The 20,043-nt window shown below is 42.0% G+C and overlaps 4 protein-coding genes across 4 annotated transcripts; all 4 read left to right on the plus strand.

Annotated features, from left to right (window-relative positions):
• The first annotated feature begins 2,627 nt into the window (after positions 1-2,627).
• On the plus strand, positions 2,628-4,013 carry LOC135611024 (24-methylenesterol C-methyltransferase 2-like). The gene has a single exon (XM_065106268.1). The coding sequence runs from the start codon at positions 2,769-2,771 to the stop codon at positions 3,861-3,863; it is 1,095 nt and encodes a 364-aa protein (XP_064962340.1). The 5' UTR covers positions 2,628-2,768; the 3' UTR covers positions 3,864-4,013.
• Positions 4,014-5,383: 1,370 nt separating this feature from the next.
• On the plus strand, positions 5,384-6,233 carry LOC135611025 (uncharacterized). The gene is made up of 2 exons (XM_065106269.1): positions 5,384-5,542; positions 5,641-6,233. Exons 1-2 carry the CDS (start codon positions 5,526-5,528, stop codon positions 5,993-5,995), a joined length of 372 nt encoding a protein of 123 aa, XP_064962341.1. The 5' UTR covers positions 5,384-5,525; the 3' UTR covers positions 5,996-6,233.
• A 2,794-nt stretch (positions 6,234-9,027) lies between these two features.
• Positions 9,028-12,682, plus strand: LOC135611027 (GDSL esterase/lipase EXL3-like). Its single transcript, XM_065106271.1, has 5 exons — positions 9,028-9,508; positions 9,690-9,820; positions 9,930-10,166; positions 11,979-12,234; positions 12,303-12,682. The coding sequence occupies exons 1-5, from the start codon at positions 9,235-9,237 to the stop codon at positions 12,494-12,496; spliced, it is 1,092 nt and encodes a 363-aa protein (XP_064962343.1). The 5' UTR covers positions 9,028-9,234; the 3' UTR covers positions 12,497-12,682.
• Positions 12,683-17,419: 4,737 nt separating this feature from the next.
• Positions 17,420-19,729, plus strand: LOC135611026 (GDSL esterase/lipase EXL3-like). Its single transcript, XM_065106270.1, has 5 exons — positions 17,420-17,832; positions 18,460-18,590; positions 18,660-18,893; positions 18,990-19,248; positions 19,342-19,729. The coding sequence occupies exons 1-5, from the start codon at positions 17,547-17,549 to the stop codon at positions 19,533-19,535; spliced, it is 1,104 nt and encodes a 367-aa protein (XP_064962342.1). The 5' UTR covers positions 17,420-17,546; the 3' UTR covers positions 19,536-19,729.
• Positions 19,730-20,043: the final 314 nt, after the last annotated feature.

A 20,043-nucleotide genomic window follows, 5' to 3' on the forward strand; every position in this document is an offset into this window, starting at 1 on the left:
GTTCGCGTTAATTAATAATTTAGTAATTACAATATTTCATTACAATATGCTGGTTTGAATGTATTCCATTACAATATTTCTCCCCCAAAAAAAAAAGGAATGATCAAATAGTTAAATAAACCGAATTGACCAATTGGTGCAGTCCATTAGCCTAGTAAGGAATTATATGTTTTAGGCGACGTGAACATTTACACAATTTTATATTTTTTATGAGCTTTAAAAAATATCTCTGAGAGTAAATGAGACCCGACGAACTCATGAGTCATTGATTCCTATACCCCTCCATCAACGTGGGACCAAATGTCCTTATCAAAAATGATAATCAAATTTAGAATCTTCTGATAGATTATCAAAAACTTAATCGTTAAGACTAGTCGGTACTTTTTTAATAAAAGATTCCTTTTTTATCTCATAAAAGATTCTCTAATAAAAGATTCTCATAAGATCATTCAATCTGAGTCATTTTTTTTATCTCTCTAATTATTTTCTTTTATTATTTATAATATTAAACTGCATACATGATGTCCTTATATACTTTGAAAATGTGAAGAATTACATAATCAGTATTTTAGCACTTATAATACATCATCAAAATTAAATACGGGTTGAAAAAAATTTACTAAATATTTATTTATATTTAAATTATATTGAGCTCTTAGTGTGTATTTAAACAGTTTTGTATGGCTCAAATATATAAGATAAAATAAGTAATTTAAAATAAATAAATAAATAAATAAAATTTTATTTTGTCAAAAAGATAAGTAATATTGGTTTCTCACTTAATCATCTTGATAATCTTTTAATTTTAGATGAAGTCATAAGATATTTTAAAATATAAAAAATTATATTAACATCCCATAAACACTAAAATACTAATATTACTCTAAGATAAAATCAACGCTTAAGCATTTTCAATATAACATTAAGATCAAATATAATTTTAAAATTTTATTAAATATTTAATTTTTATATTTAAAATATATATTTAATTTTTAATAATATTTTAAATATGTTCTCAAACAAACCCTTACCTTCAGAATACTCACTGCGACATGTTAGAGTCTGGATGACTCACTCACACACACACACACACGCACACACTCAGCACGATGCGGACCATCAACTAAATGACAAACCAATGACATGCTCTTGCACGTCAATTTGAGCGACGTCCAGGTCACGCCACGCCACGCCCCACCCCTAACCCCACCACGTTTGAAGAGACTTGGCCGGTGGGATACTTTAGTGGATAATACGAGCACATCATCAGCTACTTTGACATAATGTCATGTGAGCGCAACGTGCTTCCTTCTCGTCCTCTATTCCCCTTGCATCTCGTGTCACGAGATGTGCTCCCAACTTTGTTTATGTTATCTTCGTGCATCAGAAACAAGTGCCGGATGTTAAGCGTGGCCAAACTAGTCCACCTAACACGCCTGTCGTTCGTCGAGTGCAAGCTGTCCGTGGGACATTTGTGCAGAGGTCAATAAGTCGAACACAGGTCGACTGGGTTGGCGACCCATTGGAATTATGTCGACTCGTGAGGAAATAGGTTAATCTCTGGGTTGGAACTTAGCTAGTCTCAGATATCAATCTCCGTGCAAAGCAAGAGTAGCTGCACGAGAAGGAACGAAAGAGGAGCCACCAGCACGAGCACCGACGCACCCCCCCCCCCCCGAGCGTCCGTCCAAAAGGAAGCTCCCAAGGCCTAAAGCCACGGCCACAGGCAAAGAGATAAAAAGAACGACGAGATGAAGGAGCAGCGGGTGGGCAGGTCGTCCTCTATTGCGTGTCCTTTTTACGACTTTTGCTCCCAAGCGAAGGGTGGCCTGCTCCCTTGCCACCACAGCATGCACTGCGTCCTCTCTCTCTCTCTCTCTCTCTCTCTCTCTCTCTCTCTCTCTCTCCTGGTTCTGGTATCCACTATCTGTCTCGTAACATCACGGACGTCCGTTGATGGCCATCCCGTCTCCGATCCCTCGAGATACTATAATGTTCTCCCTTCTAGAATGCTTTTCCCCCTCGATTTCCTGCTACTGCTTTCTGTGTCACGTGATTCCTGCGCATCTTCCGGTCGAGTGGAGCCACGGTGGGTCCCACGCCGCTACTCTGCCACGTGAGAGGAAGAAAAGCGGGTGCCACTCCAAGCAGCGACTCGGGATCGCGAAGGGAAGAGAGGGTCGGTCCGGACCGGTCTCCACATCGGTCCACCAACCGACTCTCTGGTAGCGATGTCGGGTATGATTTGGGCTGGCCCGTAAGAAACTTGCGACACGTGCGGGATCTCACAGGTGTGGAGGACGGTTAAAAATACAAAACAAAACAAAAGAAGAAGGAAAAGATCTGCCATCCGGACGCCACCTCACGCTCCCACCCACTGCTGCTCTCCACAAGATATAAGATTCGATCAAACTATTATTATCCCACAGACGAGACCCGCAACAACACCCGACCGCAGGCTAGAGACGAGCATCGTCATCATCGTTGCCAGGATAAAAGGGTGCGTTGTTGGGTCAGTGAGTTTGTTGGTGAGAGGTTGAGTTGTTTGTTGGCACAGATCGGCGCCCAAATACGGTCATACTATACATAGATTCGAAACGGAAACATTGAACCAGTATTCGGCAATGTTGACCTGACACCATTAAACTGTTCCGGCGGTTTTCATACCGCATCGATCTCCGTCGATAAATCCACTCGGTCCGGTCTCCGTTTCTTTTGAATAGGAGGAGAAACAAAGAGGGACGAATAGCATAGAGACAGAGAAGGCTATGGAGGTATCGACGGCAATGTGGACGGCGGTGGTGGTGGGGGCGGCTGCGGTGTACTGGTTCGTGTGGGTGATGGGTGCGGCGGAGGTGAAGGGGAAGCGGGCGGTGAACCTGACGATGGGGTCGATCACGAGGGACAAGGTGCAGGACAAGTACAAGCAGTACTGGTCCTTCTTCCGCCGCCCCAAGGAGGACATCGTCGCCGCCTCCGACAACGATGATGTCCCCGCCTTCGTCGACACCTTCTACAACCTCGTCACCGATATCTACGAGTGGGGCTGGGGCCAGTCCTTCCACTTCTCCCCCTCCATTCCCGGCCGCTCTCACCGCGACGCCACCCGGCTCCACGAGGAGCGCGCCGCCGACCTCATCGCCGCCCGCCCCGGCCGTCGCATCCTCGACGTTGGCTGCGGCGTCGGCGGGCCCATGCGCGCCATAGCCGCCCACTCCGGCGCCCACGTCGTCGGTATCACCATCAACGAGTACCAGGTGGCCCGCGCCCGCGCCCACAATCGCAAGGCCGGCCTGCACGAACGCTGCGAGGTCGTCTGCGGCAACTTCCTCGAGATGCCCTTCGACGACGCCTCCTTCGACGGCGCCTACTCCATCGAGGCCACATGCCACGCCCCCCGTCTCGAGGACGTCTACCGCGAGGTCTTCCGGGTGCTCAAGCCCGGCGCCCTCTACGTCTCCTACGAATGGGTCACCACCGCGCTGTACCGGGCCGACAACCCCGCCCACGTGGAGACCATCCGCGGGATCGAGCGGGGCGACGCCCTCCCGGGGCTCCGAGCGCACCACGAGATCGCGGAGGTGGCGCGGCAGGTGGGCTTCGAGGTGGTGGAGGAGCGGGACCAGGCGTTGCCCCCGGCGGAGCCCTGGTGGACGCGCCTCAAAATGGGGCGGATCGCCTACTGGCGGAACCACCTCGTCGTCTCCGCTCTCGCCGCCCTTCGGATCGCCCCAAAAGGCGTGGTGGATGTGCACGAGATGCTCTGCGAGACGGCACGACATCTCAGCGACGGCGGCGAGACCGGCATCTTCACCCCCATGCACATTATCCTCTGCCGGAAGCCTCTCGTTCCCGCCTCCTAATCAATTAATCTCCTGTTCTCCTACTTCTGCAGTTGTCATCACAGCGTCTCTCTGCTTTTAACTTGTTAACTTCGTCTTCATCTCTCAGTGATGTGTTTCGATTCTTCCCATTTCTCGTTTGATGAAATCTTTGTGACTATTACTTTTTCATTGAAATGTACGGGCTGTGTGTGGGGGTCAGTTGGAACGCACAACGCTGATGCTGCTGCTGCAGCGCCGTGAGAGGTACGTTCTACGAGACCTGCATCTTCACCCCTAACCTTAAAATATTACAGGAATTGCTTCATAATTTTTACTATATATTTATATACATATCTCTCTCTCTCTCTCTCTCTCACTCTCGCTTTCGCTCTCGCTCTCGACTTCTTCCCATTTTTCTAGTATGTTATTTGCACTAACTTCTATCAAAACAATGAACCTAAACGTCGCCCGTTGGAGTGCATTTCCGTCATGACAGAGAGAATCAAAAGCATCCTATTTCAAGACTTTTCCGAAGCGAAAGGAGGAAAAAGTTTTGGAGTTGCTTTCCCATCAAGAATTAAGTTCTATCTTCTGAAAGTGGTTGATATGGAACATCAAGCGAATGAAAAGAAATAGACATCATCTTTGTTTTTTTGGCTAAATCCCGGTTTGAAACTTCCTTCCTTAGACTTAAGCTAAAACGTTGTAGTAGTAATGTCAAGATTGGATTTTTTTCTCTTACAAATGATAACAATGTAATAATGTTATACGTCTATCGAATTAATATCAATTCCACACTTGTATATTTCTTGGAATATATAATTGTGCTAATCACTTATATAGTAACTACGGCGATTGTTCATATATTTCCTATGATTCCTCTTTGAGTATGAACTCTCATAAGACGATGGATTTTATGATGATCTATCTAACTTTTTAGCAACTATGCTACCTAGCCTCTATTAGAATATATTAGATCAGGTTTTGAATCCTCATCTTTACTAAATTAGTCTTAAAAGAAATACTATAATTATTAATAAATATAAACTAAAATTAAAAATTTGAAGGTTATTATATAGATCTTTTATCGTCATTTAGATTTTATTAACGTTTAATATCTTAACCAATTGAGACAATATTTGTTGATGAAAAAGAAATTAAAAAAATTAATTTTATGATAATTTAATCATCAACAAAGAATGCACCTCTATGAGTTTATTAGATAACTAAATAACAATGTAATCAAAACAAAAATTTACTAATAAGCCTATAACAAAAACATCTTTGTGAATACATAAATGAGCTTATTCACAAATCTACGGAAACAAATGAACTAATTAGTGAGTCCAAACGAATCGAGTATGGATATACTCAAAATATACTCATTTAAAAATCACACTTCAAAAATCGTGTTCAAGCTTTCTTACCTTCACTGCAATTGGCGCTAGCTTTTAGGTTATATGGGTCCCACATGTCATTTAACCAATCACGATTGCGGTAACCAAGGAATAGCGTAGACTTCCGGACGAAAACTAAAACCCTTTCGACTTCTTCCGGTCCCTTCCTCGCAACGTCGTCGACCGACCTACCTCCTCCGTTTTCTTCCACGAGAAGCAAACGAAACCAAAGCCTCCAAACCGCATAACCCTAACCTTCTTCTATCCCCAGACGCCCAAATCCGATTCCCTTCCGAGATTGATCATGGCCACCGTCTACCGGTAGAAGAACTTATACCCTCTCCGCCCAATTGATCTCTATCCATGTATCTTTGAGTCGATCTCGTGTTGTTTGACTTTGTAATCGACGTTAATGGCAGGTGCGCGGGGTGCGGAGCGGACCTGAACCTGAGCGCGGCGCACCTGTATCCGGCGGATGCCTACTTCGAGGCTGGAAATAAGGGCACGCTCTCCTTCTCCTGGATCGACGACGCCAGGTTCCGCTTCGCCAAGGAAGACCGGATCATGCCCTTCTTCGAGACGGTCAACTACTGGGGTATCCAGCGACGGCGCACCCGCATCCTCTGCGACGCCTGCGGTCGCCTCCTTGGCCACATCTACGACGATGGCCCCCCCATGATGCGCGGCCACGGCCAGTTCGGCTTCGGCCCCAGCCAGGCCATTCCCCGCGCCCCCAGGTACCGCTTCAAGATCAAGGCCCTCAACATCTCCTGATCCTGATCCGTGATGGATGATCACGGTGATAGATGAACGCTTTGTATTTTGGTTTTTTGGTATCACTAGCTCTGATCTGAATTCTGGAGTAGACTTTTGATAGAAGACGGTTGACGTATTCTTGCATCTTTCTCCCTTTTGTAAAGGTATCAGATGGACTGTTGTTGACAGATCCACTGAATAATGTTATTGCGAAAGCATTGTTGATCGAAATAGACTTGTGTTGTGCCTTCGAGAAGATTTGCCTTCACGAAATGTATGATCCCAGTGTTGATGTGTGGGTTCTGGAGAACTCGGACATGTGTCTTTGATCTACCTCATTGCTCAACCCAATTGGCTCTGCGTGTGGAGCCTGGTAGAAGGGTTCGGGATCAATCCAATACCCCTTGTTCCTCCTCCCATCTCAAAGTAGCGCAGCATTGCTTGCACTTCCCTCGTCCCGCGCAGATTTTGGCCGAGGCTCCCGCACCTTCGGTGGCGATCGCTTCACGAAGGGCCCGACACCATCGAGGAGCTCCTCGACCGTCACCTCGTCAAGAAGAGCCCCAGGAACGACGACGAGGACGAGCGGCGAAAGGGCTGCTTAGCATATGCATTACTGCTGATGCAGATTTAAAACGGTGTTGTAGAGCGCTCGGTAACTGCATCGGCATCAACAAAGTGCTCGGTAACTGCATCGGTGCCAATATATATATATGTAGAGTAACGTTACTTGACATCTACTTCAGCATTGATATAGATGTTAAGTGACCCTTTCACATAGATGTATCCGGTAACGGCTCTCATCTCTCATCATCGTTTTTCTTATATACAATAATCACCCACAGCTTCTAGTCGTCTTCTGTCACCAACAGTGATATTACCATCCGTCACCACTAACGTCGTCCGTTACTATCAATTGAAATATTAAAATTATCTTTTTGATCTTTATTTTTAAATTAACCGTCACCACTAACGTCGTCCATTATTACCAATTGAAATATTAAAATTATCTTTTTGATCTTTATTTTTAAATTAAAAATATATAAAATTTAATTTCGTCGATGCAGCTCTATCTAACGATAGTTAATGCTCTTCCCGCTCCAGTATTCATAACTGGATCATGTAACTGGAAAATATGAACAAAAAAAATCAACAAAAGCTAAGTTGGTACCTCTTATACATCGTCTCAAAACATATAGAAATTGGTATAATAAATGTAAAATAAATAAATCAAAATAAGTCAGATCATATGATCACAATTCCCAAAAAAATCAGATTTGGTAGCATAAATTAGAACAAGGATCAATCTTAAGTCACAAACATAACTCATAATAGATGACTTGAGGCGTACTCTCAATAATAGACTGTCGGGATGAATTCTCTCCCAAGAGCAAACGAAGTGAATATATATCGTACTCCCAATAATATATAGAACGATATCCCTCATCTGCCAAATTATAAACAACAAGAACCATCTAGTTATTACATCTAATAGTCTATTAATTCCCAAAGGAAATCATCATATAATATACTAGTCCTCCTCCAATGTCATTGATCACATAGGTCCTTTTATCATATTAGTTACATAACTCATATAGACTTACGCTATTATATACATCTATCGATTTATAAATCATTAAAGAACATCAATATCATGAATCAGACCCTAAATAACTCTTTAAATAACTTGAACCCTAGTTGATTAGGTCCAATTGACTTAAATCGGACTCGATTTAACATGGATCTAACTGAACCAACTTATAATCCTTATTAGACTAGTTGGGAATCACCTTAAACTGATCTAATTTAAACTTGATTAGATCCAATTTAGGTCAAAGCAGCTTGGACCGATCTAAATTGGTTCGGAATCATCATAAATCGGTCAAACCAGTTCGATTCGGGTTTAATTTAAGGGCCAATTGGGTTCAAATTTACAAAACAAGCCTAAACGCTCGGCGAACCCAGGCCCGAGCGTACCATGTGCATGACACGTGCAGTGGACAAGGGGCGGGCTGCTGGCTAGGCCGCGGGCAGTGGGCTGCGACCGTGCGGTAGCATGTGGGCTACCAGAACTGAGCCGCAAGAAGTGGGCTGCTAAGCCCGTTACTGGGCCGGGCGGAGCCTATTAAGCTGCGACAGCTTGGTCCAGTCGAGTCACTGGACTCGAGTCGAACCTGAACCCAGGCTCAGGTCGCGCCAGACCGAGCCACACGTTGGGTCGGGTTTGATTTTAGGATAATTTCATTGAATAACCTAATGAGAATATTTGATGAGATCACATGACGTGAATCTTAACCCATCTGGAGTATATGGATGGTGGTGGAAAGAACAAAGTCCTCACCAATAATTGATGAGATTACATTCATCTGCTTGGTTCAAACCCGTATATATAAGATTATTTGAGATCGAAACGTCAAGCTCCCGAGGTGTCACTTATATGATGATCGAGATTATGAGATATTTCTTGACTCGATCCGATCTCTTCGACGTTTAAGTTAGTAACTCGTGAGTATATGAGTGTAGATGCAAGTAGTTAAAAAAGTAATCTATTTTTTTTATTTTATACTTGGTCGTAAATGAACATAAGTAATGGAAACAATCCATAACTCTTTTTGTAAAGGGCAATCTTCGTCTTCTCTTTTCTTTCTAACACTACGTGATAATTACGTGTTCGATGTCAATTAACTGATGATTATATACTCACTATGACCTTCTATCATGACTTTTAATTTGGTATCAAATACCTATTTATTTCGATCTAGATTAATTCGACTTGTTATCATATTATTTAATAATAGAATTACAGTAGATAAGATACTCACATATCCCATCGATTTTTTTTGTATGGATAAAGAATGATATCGTATCTCTTCGTCTAAATTATGGAGGAACGAGAACAACGAGGAGATTATTTGCAGGGGATTGGGGATGGTCGGAGCAGAACCCCTTCCGTCACGTCTGGTTTACCATTGGTCTATCAGAAACAATGTATTGAACCAAATTACTGTAGTTGAAGTTGGCGTTTTCATCGCCTCCCGTCGCCGGACCTGAGAACTCTTTCCATCACCCTAATATCCGTACGTCACAGTAATGGCGGCTTTAGCTCCGCAGCGTCCATGGGTCCCCTTCCTTTATTACTACTGTCATCGCATCACACCGCCTGCTTCGGTGCACGTTTTGCTAGCTCCTAATACACCGAGGAGGCTGCTTGCTCGCCTTCTGCACCGGGATCACTTGCTAAGAAAACAAACGTAAAGATGATGTTCTTCTGCGTTCCAAGAGCTGCTGCAGCCGCACTTTTCATCTTCCTCCATCACTGCCTGCTTCTCCCGGTGTCTGTGCTATCCGTCAACCAGACCGCCGCCCTGGTGCCGGCCGTGATCGTGTTCGGCGACTCCATCGTCGACCCGGGTAACAACAATGTGATGAGGACCATCGTCAAGAGCAACTTCCCACCCTACGGCAAGGACTTCATCGGCCACTCGCCCACGGGAAGGTTCTGCAATGGGAAGATCCCTACTGACTTCATAGGTATATCGCGACTCATTTCCACATCATTCGTTCTTTCATCTGTACCAATCCAATCAATGAAAAGTTCAACGTATAAACGAAGCCTAAGTGAGCCAACGTGGCCAAAAAAAAGGACTTGTGTGCATGGATAATGACCCAAGTCAAGCATTCACTTCTCGGCGTGTTATCTTGTTTTGATTAGCTTCGACCGTCGGAGTGAAGGAGCTTTTGCCGGCATATCTTGGAACTACGTTGGGACCTGAGGATCTACTAACCGGTGTGAGTTTTGCCTCGAGTGGGTCGGGGTTCGACCCTTTAACCCCAACACTAACGGTACTTATCTTATCCCTGAAACCACTTCTAGGGTTCTCGAGCGTTCATTGGCACGTACATGCTAGTGTCTATCCTTGTTTATTGATCATCTTTGGTGGGGCAACCACAGTCGGTGCTGTCGCTGCCGGATCAACTGGAACTGTTCAAGGAGTACAAGAAGAAGGTGAGAGGCATTGCAGGAAAAAAGAGAGCCAACAGCATCATTTCTGCAAGTTTATACGTTGTATGCGCAGGGAGCGACGATATAGCCAACAACTACTTTCTTCCCGCATCCTTGAGGCAGCATTCTTATGACTTTTCTTCCTATGCCAAATTCCTGGTACACAAAGCCTCTGGTTTTGTTGAGGTAAGGCCTTCTAATCGCTTGTGCTCCATTAGTTTTGGCTGTTCCTTCTCCAAGTCTTATGCTCGATGCAGACTGTTAACTAGTATTTATTATCTTATCTGCTGCTTTACTTCATTAAAAATGCATCATTGCGACATAAATATGCTGCTTACGTTCATTCATTCTCTGTTGACTTGTTGTGAACATAAGCACATTCTGTGATAATGGAATTATTGAGACAATTATACGAAATGCTCTCTGTGGAGTTCTTGACGAAACTTGAAGCTTTCCATAGACAATCTAGTGGTTACCATTACACACAGATCACAGCTTTAGGTTTGATGGGGATACCAAACTAACAATGTAGATCAAACCTCTGCTCCGAGAGCTCATAAAAACACTAGTCAAGGAAGAGTTTCTTAAGCTTTCCTTTCGCTAAACTCCTGTCACACTAGCTAGCGAATTCGAGGGCCACATTTATCTGCACTGGTTTCACTTATATCAGAAGAATAGTAGAAGAAAGATAATATACGAAAAAAAGGTTTTGAGTCTGAAGGATATGACTTTAGAATAGTACTTGAAGAATTTATGAGGAGGAGTGAGTGGTCCATCACAAATGTAATGCTTCTCTTCCAGTTTCTGAACTGATGGATTCAAATCTTCTACTGTAGCTCTTAAAAACGCCAGCTCGAGTTTGTCCTCTTAGTTAATTGAAGGAGCACGAGGAGTATATTCCGAACTAAATGCAACAATGTTCATAAACAGTACGACAATGCATTTACGACGGTCGTACTCTCATCGTTCATCCCTTCGCTGGTCTGTATCACCTTGCTTCTCGTGCTTGCTCCGGTGAACAAAGTCGACTCGAGATCTGTCGACTGAAACTTGGAACAAAACGATTCGTTTGCACATGAGCGTCCTGAGGGGGTTCATCGACCTTTCTCTATCCCATAGTAAATCAAATCTTACTGCAGCAGTAGTAGATATCTGCTTTCCTTTTTCTTTTTGTCAGTTGCCTGCGCACCCAAGATGGGAAAGAGAGGATCCTGTGTGTGTCATAAAGGAGACATGTCCTGTCGTAGCACCTGTCGCTGTGAGGACGGTTGGCGGCGTAGTTGGGGCGTAAATGTGTCACAGCCCCCCTTCCCACATCACTTAGGGACGCAGTACTGTCTGAAGTATTGTACGCTGGCGACCAGTCTTGACGAGACGTGGCCTACCTATTGAATCATTAGACGTACCAGCTTGACTTAAAATAAGATATCCCATCATATATTTATTATGAATCCGATTGAAGATATCCTTCGACTTCAATATCACATAAAAAAAGCTTCGTCTCCTTTGATAGAAAATTGTCCCACCAGAAGATACAGGATCAGTGAGGATCGAAATAAGATCATCTGAGTTGTTGTGACACAGGACTCGCCATCAATGGAGATTCCTTCGGGACCGGAACTCACCTTGTTCATCACTGACTTGTACAAGTTCTTTTCATCTGAGTTGATTATTAATATGGTAGCTCATATCACCTTAGGAAATAGGAACAAGTTCTTAAAGGCTTTGATTGTAAGGACAGTTTTGCCATGAACTCAACTACTTACACCTGGATATTTCAAGACACTTGAATCCGCTGATCAAGTTCTCGGAGCAACAAGTATGGATGTTACATTTTCGTCATTCCAGGATTCTATTTTGTCCTCATAATTATCAGCGAAAAACATTTTAATCTTTCCTACACTGAGTTGACCGCACAACCCTTTTCAGCATTAAGGATTAGGTGAAGAGCTTCATCATGATCGAACATCTCTCACTGCCAACTCTTTCGGCCTGCAGGATCTGGTCAATCTCGGAGCGCGGAGTGTGGCTGTAGTGGGGATTCCTCCGATCGGATGTGTGCCATCTCAAAGAACGTTAGGAGGAGGGATCATGAGGTCTTGTGCCTCCGGTCATAACCAGGTAGCCCAGCTATACAACTCAGGGTTGAAGGAGGAGATGCAGAGACTCAAGACCAAGCATCAAGGAACGAAGTTGGTCTACGTCGACATCTACACGATCTTACTCAACATGATACTGCATCCGAATGCTTACGGTAAGTCATTACACATCACATCTTATTTCACTTGAATATTTACCGAGTGATCGAGATGCTTTGTGTAGGGTTCGAGGTTTCAGCCAAGGGATGCTGCGGCACAGGAGACCTTGAAGTCTCAGTATTGTGTAATGGATTGACAACAGTCACTTGTGCAGATGCATCCAAGTACGTCTTCTGGGACAGCTTCCATCCCACAGAGAGAGCCTACGAGATACTGGTGGACTGGGTTCTCAAGACGTATCTTCCCTACTTGCTTTAGCGAGAGAGTGTTGTGGACGTCATCTGAAGTTCAATCAACTCTCTGCATGGTGCCATTTCCATTTCCATTTCCATTTCTATTTCCTGCTCATCTGTTTTCACTGTCTCCATGTCCTTTGTATCTGTGTGGTACGAGCTACTTAAGTCGCCATTGATGTCTAATATAACCTCGCGTGTTCGCCATTGATGTCCAACCTCTTTTTATACTATGGTTGCATTATGCATTCACTCATTAGGGTGCCAAATAATGTAATGGATATATAGTGTAGAACAACCGCTCTAAACGTAGAGATAAGGCCAATGGCAGCAATCGACGTTGGTAGGAGCCTTACTTCACCCTTAGTATAGTGTTAGGGCCCATATTTGTCCTAAGTCAAGTCCAAATCAAACAATACATTTTTCTCCGTTGTATTTATTTGCCTATTAACTCTCTAAATTTAGTTTCTAGTTGATGCATCAATAAGTTCTATCATCAACTAAAATTGTCTTCATATCATGATAGGAATTTAGTTTACCAATTTAGTATGATTTCAATAAGAGAGAAAATTTGTTTGATGAACTCGAAGACATGCGATTGAAAAAATGATGGTCGAACTTAATTAAAATACTTATGATAACTATACAAAATCAATTAGTAGAGCTAAATTCGATGATCAAATCAAAGTTTGTGTTAGAATTTATGAACAAATGATATAATTTTACATTTTCAAATATTAGGGAATACTTAATATATTTAATTGTATTTATATAATCTAACGCATCGTAACAACAAAAATAAAAATGTGCACTAAATTGGTATGATTAAATGATGTACAAAAATGAAATTGTCTACTTTGGTAGTTTTGACTAGGATAAAATAAAGAAAAAAAAAAAGATTTGAGATAGGCATCTTATAATTAAATTTATATAGTGAAATTAGGTAAAATAATTAATGTTTATAATATTGAAAATGATAAAAAAAAATATATTTGTTGACTACATTTATTTCAGGATTATATGAGTGGATTAATATTTTTAGTCCTCATTAAATTAATAAAATATAAGTTATCTACATTATAAACACAATGTATTTATTTATTTTCATTTTTGGCCCCAAGTAATTGAGACATTAGTGCTTTTCGTAATTGGCAATCAATAATCATTCTATGCAATAACATTGAAAGATAATATTACATAACTATTACGATTTGGAAAAAGACTTGAAAGCTTGGCCATTAAAATTAAAACCTTAACCTTAAGAGAGAGAGAGAGAGAGAGATTGAAAAGTGGCTGCCACATTTGTGGCCAGACTACCACAAGAAACTGCAACACAGGAAGAACATGACATGGTCCACCACCATCACAGTAGTTGAGCAGCTCTTGCTTTCTCCCTCACATGGAAGAGCTACGTTGCAGAAGATAGAGGGAAGACATTGGAGTGACCTCATAAATGCCTAATCTTGATCCCACCACAAACCAAAAGTACTTTCTGATCTACGGTTCAGGCCAATCCATGTTGTTACTGCTACGAAAGTGCAAAGCAATTAGACGTGTCAGAGGCAGCCCGATCTCACGTCCCATTTAACACAGGACTTTTGGACCAGAAGCTGGGATGTATGCATTCCGGTGTACGTAGCAGAAACAAGTAGACAGAGAAAAGAAGAAGGAGAAGAATACAGACAGGGAAGAAGGATATGTATTTACTGTGCGACACATCACATCAAGTTAGATGTTTCATGATGTGATTGGTGTCAATGACTTGTCTTCTCTTCATCCACTTAGAGGAACAATTGGATCAAGACATGGTTGACATAATTACCTTAAGATTTATGAGGTTTCCAACGATGTATTGGTACAGTACTTCTTCATCAGCCTCTTAAGGACCAACGGATGAACGTCTTCGTCAAACCAAGTTGGCCATCGAAAACTTTAATGCCGGATTATATGCACGGAACTAATTTGCCCGCTGAACAGACAACATAATGAGCTCCATTGATAAGCAACTTAGTGCACACAGCGAGCAACACACAGAAGCAGATGCATATCGTTTTCTAGTCCTAATTCGCCGAAGGGAACATTAGGTATATGTGGAGCCGAAAGAGTGGATAGAACGGTGCGTAATAGTCCGACCAATAAGTGAATCACATCAGTAATAGGAGACTCGCTAACATAAACACCACACCAACATAACATGATGATTGTGATGCCAAAGACTTTCTGATTTCATTTAGCACTAATGAAATGGAAACTTGAATTCGATGTGAGTGTCTCAGTATCAAAAATCAAATCAAATAGCTTTCTTGTCACCTCTCTGAAAACATCTTCAGAATTCTCTAATCCAAGTTTACTTTCTTCTGTTTAAGGTCTTCAGAAACTTTAGGAACTCAATGGTCCCAAATCTGTGATTGCAATTGATTGCGTTCATACTAAATCCAAGTTCAACGTAAACATGGAGAATAAATAGCTTCATATTTTAGCAAGAAGCCATAAGTTCAGGGAGAAACTCATCATGAAGAAGGCTGAATGGGGTGATGGAGTAAGTTGCTTTGGGCATGCAAAAGAAGAATTAATTAGACCTATATAAGCATACTAATAAATGAGATCACTGATATCATGCAAGACGTCTTCTTCATTAATAATGACGTGCCAAATAATCATCAGAGTTGATGTCAAATTATACTATAGCAAATTCCTATGTTCTCTAGAAATCTATCTACAATTCTAACCAAATCCAACATGTAGCTCGAAAAGGCCACAAATGTTGGCTACTTAGTTGTAGCTTAAGAAGAGTAATGCTTGTGCATATAGTGAACATGTTTCCTAACGTTTAATTATCGATAAAACGACTTTCTTCCCTCCACTTTTGTAGCTATAATCCGATACCGAATGGCTTATTATCATTTACCAAACATGCACGAGAGGAAACTTTTCTTAGAAATCTTATTAAGACCATGATGATTGATTAATTCTAGGAGGAGAAAAGATGAAGTGATGCTATGAAAGTTTAAATCGAGCAAAAAGCAGGAGGCAAATGTGACGCATATCTACCGAATGAATGCTCTTCTTTAATGCAACGACATGTAAGGTAGACTTATGGTCCATGTTGTGGAAGTTTCATCGTGACTAAATTATTCATTAATAGTAAGTAATACTATATCTGATACTGTCATCTAGAGGTACTTTGTGTGCCATGTTTTGGTGCCTCATAGATTTACTTAAACCCTAGTGAGGATGAGGTCAAACATTGAGGTAGGTTGTATACACGTGCTAGGTTACTCTCCTTTCACTTCCTTCTTTTTCCTCACTCCATTTCTTATCCTTATTTTGCCTCATTCATTGGATAAGTCATCAATATCAAACACACTTATTACAAGTTGAGAGAGAGAGACCTCGTTCCATAAATATTACATTTCAAATATTAGTTTAATGATGATATATCTGACTCACTTGTTAGGGGTTTAGAGTTTGAAAACTCATTCAATATATCTTGAAGATAGTAAATAGCTTAATTAGTAATAATTTTCTTAAATCATCATAAGATCTTAAGATTAAGACATGGCTTCACAATCCATCCAAAAAAAATATTTTAGTTTGATTTCGGATGTCATCTCTCAAGCAACAAATTGAACAAACACTTCATTAAATGCCTTTGTTTCTGCATTACTATATATATATATATATAGAACAAGTTGTAATGTCTTAACTATTTGTATGATTGACTGTCATACCTATCCTATTGTAACATGTAATGTAACTTTTGCATAAATATATAATGTTTTATGATACAAGGAACAAAAAGTTAAATTATTCCTGAGACATTTGGGAAATCTGCATGAGATGTCTTATCATGGAGAATTAGGAATGATCAGGATTCAAATTATGAGAATTAATATGGGAAAATCATTATAATTATCAGTTAAGTAGATGAAGGAATCATCTTTAAAGTAAGTCTCTTTCTAATTTAATTTTGGATAGAAGTTTCATGTTAAATACAATACCATTCCTTAGAAGATATATTTTGGATTAAACATGGCCTATATCGCTTTTGCCATGCTGATTATTTATTACCATGATTAATTGGACCATTAATTTTCCCCATTTTTAGGATAGTAATTAGAAAGGGTCCAATTTCCCCTTCAATGTTAATCATTAATGGATGAGCAGGTTGTGTACAGTATGGTGAGTTGATATTGGTGAATACATCAACCAATAGGAGAGCACAATACTCTATGATTTAGATGACCAAGGAAATAGGAGATGAAAAAAAAATATATATATTAAATAACATATTTAACGCTCTTAATATTTTATCTTATATAATATTTTACTAATCAATTTGGATATCTCAATCGAGACAATAAATACTGATTAATTAGGCTTCTATGCTCATAGAGAAAATAGAGAATGACTTGCATGATTATGCGAATTGATTTGGAGATGTTACAGTACTTTAAGTCCAAAAGTTCCAAGAAATCGATGACATCTTATTTCCTTAATTGCTTCTCTAAATTCATCATTAATCTTTCTTGTTACTATAATTATTATTGTAAATTCGAGTTATATAAGTCAAAGTGCCCACTTTTTCTTAGTACCGAGTGAACCACAAGTGACTTTTGCCCGCTGACCAAATATGCTACAACAGAGAACAACTGCAGCTTCTTCTTCCTCCTCGCTCTCTCCTCACCAGAGGAAATGGAGGGAAATTGGTTGGAATGTCATGATCGGATCGGACGTTCGCGCCATGTGATGCGTCCCCCCCTTTAACTGGTTGAGTACACGTCATGTGCCCCACCACAACCACCTCATTTGATGCACTGCCCCCGCAGCAATCCAATACATCCCTTTAATACTGGTAGGAAAAATTAGATGGGCCACTTTGATGCTGCGTCCTTGTTGTTATCTCGCTCGCTAATCACCGCTCGTTCGATTCCGGGAACTGTGTGTGTTGGGTGACAGATAGAACACAGATCGAAAGCCTGGGACGCACAGTGCTCCTTCACTGGACCATCCATCAGCTGTCCTCTATAAGAAGGATCTGCCCCATCGAGGAAGCAGCAGCTGGGGAGGAAACCATGGGGTTGAGAATGAAAACGGCGTCTCACAGTGCACCAGCGCTCTTCACCTCGCTGCTGCTACTGATGCTACTGCTTGCTCGAGCGCATGGATACTCCTCGAATCGGACGACGGGGTCGATGGTGCCGGCGGTCATCGCGTTCGGCGACTCCATCGTCGACCCAGGCAACAATGACGTGCTTGCGACCACCATCAGGTGTGACTTCCCTCCCTACGGCCAAGATTTCATCGATCACCAGGCCACGGGAAGGTTCTCCAATGGGCTGATCCCCACAGACCTTATAGGTAAGTTTATATACGTGTATACATACAAATCTTCCTCCTCCTCGTTGGCATCGCATGATCTTTTAGATATACGGCATACCGAGTATATATGCATGGAGGAAGACGTTCATTATTGAGGTGTTAACACTTCCCTGGGCTGTCTCATCCAGCATTGCCCACGTAGAGCTAAAGGAAATAAATGGCTTTCAACGTCTCATTTATTAGCTTTCCCGTCGATCTTGCAAAAATGGTCTTCAAACATTAACCACTTGAAAAAGATGCCTCAGTTCATATGTCAGAAAACTAAGCTTCCTCTGTTCATCATGTCAGCCCATTTCTGCCGCCATTGCTGACTTTTCCAAAACAAGGTATAATTTGCTCGTCACTTAATGTTCAACTTGGTGTTAAAGTGTGTCCAGCCAACTTCTGTACCGACGTCTCTCTTTTTGTTCCATTATCGAGTTAACACACATCAAAAACTGTGGAATAAATTATATATATATACACACACAAAACGTATCTGTGTATGTAAAAGATAATCTTCGTGTAACATACCACCTCGAGGAAATTGGAATAGTGATGTATAGAACTGCTTTTGTTTGGAGTTATTGAATCTAAGCCAGATTGCTATGGATCAACAACTCGCAGCTTCAGGGTTAGGGGTGAAGGAATTGCTTCCGCCATACCTTGGCGTTGACCTCTCACCAGAAGACATTCTAACCGGTGTCAGCTTCGCCTCCGGTGCAACCGGATTTGACCCTATCACCCCCGAGATAGTGGTATCTATCAAATCTGTCGTTGAGGACGACCTTGTCTTGAATCATGAACACTAACTGGTACTGTTTCAGAGTGTTTTCTCCATGACCGACGAGCTTAAGCTCTTTGCGGAGTACAAAGAAAAGCTGTACGCCATTGCAGGCGAGGAGCGAGGCGCAGAGATCGTTTCCGAAGCTCTCTACGTGGTTTGTGCCGGAACCGATGACATCGCCAACACTTACTTCACCACCCCGTTCAGGAGACCACACTACGACATCCCTTCCTATGTGAATTTGTTGATCGGTGGGGCTTCCGACTTCATCAAGGTGCGTGAACTCCAGTGGAATATTGGATATATATATATATATATATATATCCTTTAAGACTTGCTCTTACTTCGATGCTATTATCATTGGGTTCAGCAATTACACGGCATGGGAGCAAGAAAGATCGGCTTCGTGGGTCTTCCACCCATCGGATGCGTACCATCACAAAGAACTGTGGGCGGAGGGATTCTGAGAGAGTGCGAGGAGACTCGCAACCAAGCCGCACAACTCTACAACTCCAAGATCGATCAGGAGATCCGAAGGCTCTCCGGAGAATTCGGTGACGGCACAAAGCTCGTCTACATCGACATATACGACGTCTTGCTTGATCTCATTCGGCGACCCGGCTACTACGGTAACCCATCCTTCTTTGCATTCCCACTCACTTCCATTCTTCAGCTTTGCACACGGGTTGCTATTTGGATGACCATCTCCTGCGTGTGTGTAGGATTCAAGGTGTCGACGAAGGGATGCTGTGGCACCGGAACAATAGAGGTGACGCTCCTGTGCAACAGCAAGACGGCCACCGTGTGCAGTGACGTCACGGACTATGTGTTCTGGGACAGCTACCACCCGACCGAGAAGGCCTACAAAATCATAGTCGGCAGCATTTTTGATAATTACATTCAATTCTTGGTTTAATGTGATTCGATGCACCTTTAACCATATTCCTTGTGCCAAAAAGAGGGAGAAAAGAACCCAATATTTCTTGTGCTTGCCTTTTCTACAAACCTCCTTAAGATGTTGTTTTCGCATTGTGAAATAAGGCCGTGGAATCAAACGTGTATGGGCTGCACTGCCACTATTGCTAATGAAGTAACAAGGTTCTTTGGCCAGTTCGAGTGAAGCGTTCGGGGTAATGCTGGTACCATTTGATGAATTCATGTGTTTGATTGATCCCATGCGCTCGGAGGAGCAAGCTCTGAAGTTTGATGATCATCTATCGGCCATAGTATAACTTTATCCTTCGTTTCTTTGGCAAATTCGTGTTAAAGACTGACTCTTATGGTCAATTTTGATCAGGTTGATCTGATATTGTGATGCCTCAAACAGGGAAAGAATTATAATTTTTGTGGCTTTAGGATAATCTAACCTAAGCAACGCAGCTTGTCGTTTTGTGCCATTCTTCTGAGACACTAAGCACAAGTTG

The sequence above is a fragment of the Musa acuminata genome, chromosome BXJ2-4 (genome assembly GCF_036884655.1).
Source record: "Musa acuminata AAA Group cultivar baxijiao chromosome BXJ2-4, Cavendish_Baxijiao_AAA, whole genome shotgun sequence".
Lineage (NCBI taxonomy): Eukaryota > Viridiplantae > Streptophyta > Magnoliopsida > Zingiberales > Musaceae > Musa > Musa acuminata.

What these genes read in the sequence shown, in the direction of transcription:
- LOC135611024 (XM_065106268.1), top strand. Translation starts at nt 2,769, where the DNA reads ATGGAGGTATCGACGGCAATGTGGACGGCGGTGGTGGTGGGGGCGGCT.
- LOC135611026 (XM_065106270.1), top strand. Translation starts at nt 17,547, where the DNA reads ATGGGGTTGAGAATGAAAACGGCGTCTCACAGTGCACCAGCGCTCTTC. An exon ending in CTATCACCCCCGAGATAGTG is followed by an intron (nt 18,591 to 18,659) that starts GTATCTATCAAA and finishes GTACTGTTTCAG; the next exon opens with AGTGTTTTCTCCATGACCGA. An exon ending in TCGGCGACCCGGCTACTACG is followed by an intron (nt 19,249 to 19,341) that starts GTAACCCATCCT and finishes GCGTGTGTGTAG; the next exon opens with GATTCAAGGTGTCGACGAAG.
- LOC135611027 (XM_065106271.1), top strand. Translation starts at nt 9,235, where the DNA reads ATGATGTTCTTCTGCGTTCCAAGAGCTGCTGCAGCCGCACTTTTCATC. An exon ending in CTTTAACCCCAACACTAACG is followed by an intron (nt 9,821 to 9,929) that starts GTACTTATCTTA and finishes GGGCAACCACAG; the next exon opens with TCGGTGCTGTCGCTGCCGGA. An exon ending in ACTGCATCCGAATGCTTACG is followed by an intron (nt 12,235 to 12,302) that starts GTAAGTCATTAC and finishes TGCTTTGTGTAG; the next exon opens with GGTTCGAGGTTTCAGCCAAG.